This window comes from Capra hircus, chromosome 29 (genome assembly GCF_001704415.2).
Source record: "Capra hircus breed San Clemente chromosome 29, ASM170441v1, whole genome shotgun sequence".
Lineage (NCBI taxonomy): Eukaryota > Metazoa > Chordata > Mammalia > Artiodactyla > Bovidae > Capra > Capra hircus.
The window spans coordinates 42,046,085-42,054,527 of NC_030836.1; the positions used below are offsets into that span (position 1 = coordinate 42,046,085).

General features: G+C 39.6%; 1 protein-coding gene across 1 annotated transcript in view; it reads left to right on the forward strand.

The window, feature by feature from the left end:
• The window catches only part of LOC102176103 (solute carrier family 22 member 9), a 48,524-nt gene extending 40,305 nt beyond the window's left edge, over window positions 1-8,219 (forward strand). The window contains exons 6-10 of the mRNA XM_005699832.3: window positions 2,630-2,745; window positions 3,421-3,635; window positions 6,383-6,491; window positions 6,951-7,154; window positions 8,065-8,219. Of these exons, the coding sequence (XP_005699889.3) occupies window positions 2,630-2,745; window positions 3,421-3,635; window positions 6,383-6,491; window positions 6,951-7,154; window positions 8,065-8,125 (705 nt within the window). The 3' untranslated portion in view covers window positions 8,126-8,219. The remainder of the gene's footprint in view (window positions 1-2,629; window positions 2,746-3,420; window positions 3,636-6,382; window positions 6,492-6,950; window positions 7,155-8,064) is intronic.

The following is an 8,443-nucleotide window of genomic DNA, read 5'->3' on the forward strand; positions in this document are numbered from 1 at the left end:
TAGTTTCTTTAGGTAGATATATTCCTAAGTATTTTATTCTTTTCGTTGCAATGGTGAATGGAATTGTTTCCTTAATTTCTTTTTCTACTTTCTCATTATTCGTGTATAGGAATGCAAGGGATTTCTGTGTGTTGATTTTATATCCTGCAACTTTACTATATTCATTGATGAGCTCTAGTAATTTTCTGGTGGAGTCTTTAGGGTTTTCCATGTAGAGGATCATGTCATCTGCAAACAGTGAGAGTTTTACTTCTTCTTTTCCAATTTGGATTCCTTTTATTTCTTTTTCTGCTCTGATTGCTGTGGCCAAAACTTCCAGAACTATGTTGAATAGTAGCGGTGAAAGTGGACACCCTTGTCTTGTTCCTGAATTTAGGGGAAATGCTTTCAATTTTTCACCATTGAGGATAATGTTTGCTGTGGGTTTGTCATATATAGCTTTTATTATGTTGAGGTATGTTCCTTCTATTCCTGCTTTCTGGAGAGTTTTTATCATAAATGGATGTTGAATTTTGTCAAAGGCCTTCTCTGCATCTATTGAGATAATCATATGGTTTTTATTTTTCAATTTGTTAATGTGGTGAATTAAAAATATAAGGAGATCTTCCCATTTGCAGCAATATGGATTAACCTGGAGGGCATTATGCTAAGGGAAATAAGCAAGAGAAATATTTTATGATATTATTTACATGTGCAATCTTGAAAAAAGAACAGTTTCTTAGAAACACAGAACAGAATAGTGGTTGCAAGGGGCTGGAGAAAAGGAGAAATGGGGAGACATAGGTCAAAATGTAAAAACCTTCAGATATAAGTCTGGGAAACTAATGTACAGCATGGTGACTATAGTTAAAGATAATGGTATCCAATGAATGCTTCCCTGGTAGCTCAGACGGTAAATAATCTACCTGCAATGCAAGAGACCTGGGTTTGATCCCTGGGGTGGGAAGATCCCCAGGAGAGGGGAATGGCTGCCCACTCCAGTATTCTTGCCTGGAGAATGCCATAGATGAGCCTGGTGGGCTACAGCCCATGGGATTGCAAACAGTCAGACACAACTAGTGACTAATACACTTACATCCTATGAATGAATAAAGATGTGGTATATACACAATGGAATATTGGCCAAAAGAAATGAAATATTGTCATTTGTAGCAACATGTAGGGACCCTGAAAATAGCTTACTAAATGAAGTAACTCAGAGAAAAACAAATTACTTATCACTTATATATGCATTCTTAAAAAATATATATATGATACAAATGAATCTATTTACAAAACAGATTCACAGACATAGAAAACAAACTTATGGTTACCAAAGGGGAAAGGTGAGGTGGGGGGTGTAAATTATGAGCACAGAATTAATAAATACACACTATTATATATGGGCTCCCCTGATGACGCAGGCAGTAAAAACTCTGCCTGCAATGCAGGAAACCCGGGTTAGATCTCTGGGTCGGGAAGATCTCCTGGAGAAGGGAGTGGCAACCCACTCCAGCATTCTTGCCTAGAGAATCCCATGAGCAGAGGAGCCTGGTAGACTACAGTCCATGGGGTTTCAAAGAGTCAGACACAAACTGAGCAACTAACACTAACACTAATATATATGAAATAGGTAATCAGCAAGGGTTTACTGTATACTTTATAACACAGGGAATAATATTAAGTGTTTTATAATAACCCAAATAAAAAGCAAAACCCATATAAAAACCTGAAAATTTTTATACATATGATTATATGCATAATATATGTATGGATCACTTTGCTGTAAGTCCAAAACTAACATGATATTATAAATCAATTGTATTTCAATTAAAATTAATAAATAAAAAATTTTACTTAATAAGTTAATAAGGATCTCAGCCGTACTAGATGTAAACTGATAGGCACATTTGTGACTACAAATCTCTGTGAGAAAGGCATTATTTTTTATTCTCCTAATATCCTAATCCTGATTCTCTGATTTATTTATCTGCTTATTCTTCTTTTGAATGACAAGGACACTGAGGCTAAAAGATATTCAATTCACTTCTCAAGGTACATACCTGGAAAATGGCAGAGCCATTGTATAACACCAGGTAATAAAGTGTGGGCATAAAATATACTACTCCAAGATCTCCTCTGATTTTGTCCTTAGATTTAATGCCAGGCATTTCATTCATGAAGGCACAACATGCTAGGATTTCCCTTAAAGAGGCTGACTCATAGACCAAAGTTAAGGCTGTCACAAGAATTAGTCTCCTTCCTGAAAAAAACGTTTTTTTCTACCAAGAGCAGCCAACTGAGGACCAAGCTCAGTTTCCAGACTTTCAGGCCCCTCTCATAAAAATGAAGCTTTGGACCTAAATTTAAGTAACTCTTCCTTTAATGCCTTCCTGACCTAAATCTACAATCTTGACACCCCTTTTTATTCCCAAAAGGCAAATTGAGTCTCATGTCAAAATGCCATTGCCACTGTACAGTTTCCCTTTAACTCCATGATTCTCCATTCATAACACTGTATACCTGTCATTACATATTCAGTGTCTATATTTTCCAGTAGGAACAAAGGGAAGTCATCTACCTGGTCCTCTGTTGGGAAACTCACAAAGCCTACAATTGTGCGACCACTGAACAGTTTGTTTTGTTGAAGGTCCTGAGATCTGCCATGCAGGAGGAGCTGGAGGCAGCACAAACCAAACCTTCTGTGTTTGACTTGTTCCGCACACCCAACCTGCGTAAAAGGATCTGCCTCCTGTCCTTTGTGAGGTGGGCTTCACACAGTACATGAGGGATCTTAAAATAGTGGAGATGTGATTGTATTTGTTATTTCAACATCTATAACATGCTAGAGGGACAGATTTGAGACAAAGTATGAGGAAGTTAAGAATATGGTTGATATGTTTGGTAAAAGGGAAAAGGTTATGAAAAGGCAAGCAAAGAAGTAATTATACAATGATAAGTTCTGTTTGTCATACACCCTACCAGGCTCATCACTACAGATGCTGAGAATGTCGATCATGGCACATGATTGGCTATAAGTTTCTTGGCTATAAGTTTCTTCCCTTGTTCTAATTTTAATTAAAGTAAAACTACAAATAGTAAAATGAACAAATAGATGCTATTCAATGAATAATTATTCCACATATAGATAGCCGTCACCCAGATCAAGGTATAGAAAAAAAGCTAAAATTCTAGAAGGCTCCATAATATCTCCTCTACAGCAAAACTCTCTCCCCGAAAGTGTAATAATATTTATGACCTCCATCATCATTCAATCATTTTATGATAATTTTAAAGTGATAGTCTTACAAGAAAATATTTCACAAAATAGACCATTCCTTAAGAGTTTATCACCAACCACTGCCTGTCTGGGCCAATATTATTGCAATTGGTAGGGCCTATAGTCTAAACTTACGTGTCTTTCACCTTTGTTCACCACAGATTTGCAAACGTGCTGACTCATTTTGGCCTGACTCTCCACCTTCAGCACTTGGGGAGCAATATTTTCTTGTTCCAGATTCTCTTCGGCATAGTCACCATCCCAGCCAATTACGCCGCTCTTTTGGCACTGAATCACCTGGGCCGTCGAATAACCCAGATGCTTTTCATATTTCTGCTGGCAGTCTCCACTCTAACCATCACTTGTGTGTCTGAAGGTAAGAAAAGGCCAAATATTCAAGCAAGAAAATGTCTTCCCCGCCCTCATTTCTCATGAATTGTACTGGTCACACCTATTTCAAGCAAGAAGAAGATGGAGATTGGGTTCTAACAATTCCCCAAAACCAATCTGGAGTTTTAGTACACGTCCATGCTAAGTCACTTCAGTCTTGTCTGACTCTTTGTGACCCTATGGACTGTGGCCCACCAGGATCCTCTGTCCATGGGATTCTCTAGGCAAGAATACTGGAGTGGGTTGCAGTGCCCTCCTCTAGGGGATCTTCCTGATTCAGGGTTTGAACCTGCGTTTCCTGCCTCTCCCACATTGACAGGCAGGTTCTTTACCACTGGTGCCACCTAGGAAGCCACAGGTGTTTTAGTACATATTCTGCTATTAAGTTGCTGGGAAAAGAGCCAAAGATCCGTCAAGATTGGCTCTGATATAACGTCCAAGAAGTATCTGGAAACTGGTACCATGTATTACTGGCAGTTTCTCTAAGACAGCATTTGATCACTTGGCTTTGCTTAGTCACGCTTCCTTTGGGTGTTTGATTGCTTGCTTGTTTTTGGCCATGCGGTGCAGCATGCAGGGATCTTAGCTCCCTGACCAGGGAACGAACCCAGGCCCCCTGCAGTGTAAGTGCGGAGTCTTAACTACTGGATGGCCAGGGAAGTCCTGCCTTTTTATAGTAAGTATGAAGGGTCTAGGAGCTTCGCTGGTGCCTCAGCAGTAAAGAATCTCCTTGCAATGCAGGAGACGCAGGTTCAGTCCCTAGGTTGGGAAGATCTCCAGGAGAAGGAAATAGCAACCTACTCCAGTATTCTTGCCTGGAGACCCCCATGGAGCCTGGCAAGCTACTGTCCATGAGATCTCAAAGACTTGGACACGACTTAGAGACTAAAACAACCTGGAGGGTCTAGACCTTGTAACCGCATGTCATGCAAGGACACAATACTCTCAGCTCCTCTCTTCAGGCTCTCTCTCTCTCTCTCTTTTTTATTTTAATTAACTTATTTATCTTAATTGGAGGATAATTACTTTACAATTTTGTGATGGTTTTTGCCATACATCGATATGAATCAGCCTCAGGTATACATGTGTCCCCATTTCTGAACCCCCCCCAATTCCACCTCCCTCTCTACCCCATCCCTCTGGGTTGTCCCAGAGCACCAGCTTTGAGTGCCCTGCTTCATGCAGTGAACCATGACATTTTATTCCATGATTCTGTCTCCAACTCTGGTTTAGGGGTGTGGTCTTGATCTCAAGAAAACAAGAATTTCTTATCTTCAGGCAGAGAAGAAATATCCATTAGGAACAAGTCACTGTAGTTAAGGGCCCCTCTTAGAATCCATTTCACTGAATTAAGCAATCATGTGTAATAAATAGGGGAACCCAGATGGTCACCATGCTTCATCTGACTCCCAGTGTGCAGTTATATATTTTACATGATACTTGATTAGCACGTTCCTCTCCTCATCTTTTCATTATTATTATTATTGGAACATAATTGTTTTATACTGTGTTAGTTTCTGCTGTACAAAAAAAGTGAGTCAGCTATACGTATACAGAGATCCCCTCCCTTTTGTAGCTCCCTCCTACAGACCCCCACCCCACCCATCTACCTCATCACAGATCACTGAGCTGAGTCCCCTGTGCTATACAGCAACTTCTCACTAGCTAGCTATTTTACACCTGGTAGTATATGTATGTTAATCCTAGATTCCACACATATGCATTAATATACAGTACTTGTTTTTCTCTTTCTGACTAACTTCACTCGTATGACAGACTCTAGGATCAGCTGCATCACTACAAAGGGTCCAACTTCATTCCTTTTTATGGCTGAATAATATCCCCTTATATATAGGTACCACCTCTTCGTTATCCATCCATTTGTCTGCTGATGTACATTTAGGTTGCTTTTATGTTCTAGCTCTTGTAAACAGTGCTGCAATCAAATTGGAGTAGATGTGCTTTTAGAATTATGGTTTTCTCAGGATATATGCCCAGTAGTGGGATTACTGAGTCATATGGTAGCTCTGATTTTAGCCTTGCTCCTCTCTTCATCTTGAACAGCATCAGCAGAGCAAGTTTGCTGCCTTACAATCAGCGTCACTCCAGTGTTGCAATATTCTTGTGAGATTTTCTGTAACTGGGTGGAAACTGACTGAACCTTGCCTTCAGTGTTTCCTGAAGGCTAGCATTCTTTCCCTTGTGAAGGTCCTTACTGCTGATTTTCTAACATTATTCTAAATCTAGTTGCTCTTCAAATTGTTCATTAACATAGCAGCCCTGCCCTTTTATTATATGCTTCTGCAATATGAGTCCCTTGTAAATATTACATATGCACCAATGTTTCAAACCCATGAGGATTTAAGTGATGATCATACCCCTCAGAAACTGCCAAGAGTTCTACATTCTACCTCAAGGGTAGAGGAGACACAGAACAGAATCAGTGCCAGAGAACATCTGCTGGTCTCACCTTCTTTTTCCTCTCCTACGAATCTCAGACATCCAAGGAGAATTGATGAAATAACCCAGACCCTTTTATTCATCATGAGTCATAAAAAGTAGATAAGTCACATTTCTCAGTCTATTAGACACTGCACATTTTTGACCCCTGTGCAGCTTCTCTACAATGTATACTTGCCAACACCTCCATTCAGATCTTCTTTACTTATAATTACAGGAACGCAATTGCTTCAGCTCAGATTTCATGAGCCTCACTGGTCTTTCTCTCTCCAGAAATGCAGGCCCTGCGTATGGCTTTGGCAGCTTTAGCAATAGGAGTTTCTTTCGCCACATTTGCCAGTAACTTTTGCCATGGAAGTGAACTAATTCCTACTGTGCTCAGGTATACTGAAATCTCATGGATACTCTTTCAGGATCAAAATAGACCTTTCTGAGTTAACTGACATTTATTGAAGGAAGAAGAGAAGATTGGTTAGTTATCAAAGCAATCAACTATAATTATAAAACACCAGCAATTTGTAAGCAAATCTAATTAAAGCAGACTTTGTTAGGCAATGGGTGATGCCCTTAAATGCATCACCTTATATAGTCTTCTGAACCACACAAAGGATAGATGGCATGAGTAATGGTATATTTTAATGATCAAACTGTGTTTTAATGCACTTAATGTACTTGAATTTGAAAAACTCGCTTATGACTAACAGAAAATTTCAAAAGCAAGCATATGTCATCAGCCTTCTCTTCTGCTATGCTATCTCCCATAATCAAAGCAAAAAATAAATCACAAATTACATTGTAGATTTGTACTTGACTTTCTTGTATTACTGTTTATACCCCCAAGGGTAACATCTGTGGGAATCATGGGAATTGCTTCTAATACTGGGGCAGCCCTGGCTCCCCTCTTGATGATCCTAACGGTGTATTCCCCTCACCTGCCCTGGATCATCTACGGAGTCTTACCCATCCTCGCTGGTCTTGTTGTCCCACTCCTTCCTGAAACCAGGAATAAGCCTCTGCCTGATTCTATCCAGGATGTGGAAAATGAGTGAGTAAACCCTCTACATGTCCCTTGGGGGAGCTGTGCACTCAGGGTTTGTGATGAAGAGGGCAAAACGTGAATTGAGACACTGTCCCCCAAACAAGCTAAGATCTAAGCTATTTCCAGGTGATCCGCACCTTTGGTTTAGCTATAGTCTCATCCCTCCCCACAGTGACCTCAGACTCCCCCAGGCTTCCTTGGATCACCCAGACCAACATCAGTATGCACCAGTAGGTTTAGTGGTGAAGAAGCCAAAATCAGATGCCCTGGTGTGACATACACACCTCTGAAGGTGTTTCACAAACAGGCATTGATTCAAACACCGGATTCTCATCCCTCAGACCCTGGCAGACCTCAGCCCAGTGAGGGCAGTAAGCTCTCTGAGATTGTTGGTGTCTGTAGGTCTGTGACCTGCCCAGGTCACTGAAGACCTGAGGGAGACCAAGAAGAAGACAAGAGCCCCTCCCCTCCCACAGACGGCAATGTATCTGGGGGGAAAGAGTCCTATTGTGTTGCCTGTGAGATTCGGACCATCTGACTTTCCCTGGAAATGAAATATTACAAAAAGAGAGAAGAAGAGTAGTAAATATTGGGATTTTAAAGTAATGACTGGGAAAGGATTCTATGACTTTCTGTGTTCCATTTGCCTTTACCAAAAACTTTTGACCAATGCAGTGGTTTCCAAAAGTGAAAGTAGAAACTATCGAAGCTGCCTTCCCAAAGTTTGCTCTGGGAGTTTGGTCTTTTTCTTCACAAGATTCATTCCAACTCTCAGGGCTGGGGTCACAGTTTTCACCCAAGCTGGTGAACAAAAGTTTAGCTTATTCTAAAAAAATAAACATGTAGGGCATATAGGCTTCTTCCATGTCTTTTTATTGTTTGTGTTTGATTACTGGTTTATTTGTATTTGTCCTAGGGAAAAAAGCTCAAGAAAAACAAAGCAGGAAGATACTTTCATGAAAGTGACACAGTGTTAAGGGATTCCAGGAATGAACTGTTAACCAAAGAGGAAGAAAAAATTGGTGTCTTTCCTAAATATTAACAAAATTTGAAGAATAAATGAAACAAACAATATGATAAAAACATTGATGCATGGCAAAACCAATACAATATTGTAAAGTAATTAACCTCCAATTAAAATAAATAAATTCATATTTTTAAAGAAAATAGATCCCATTTACTATTATTGTATTAATTGCTAAATATTCAATACCTACAACCAATCATTGTAAGAGGTATAAATGAAAATAAAATTATAAAAATATATTTATATTAGAATGTTTATGTAATGGTAG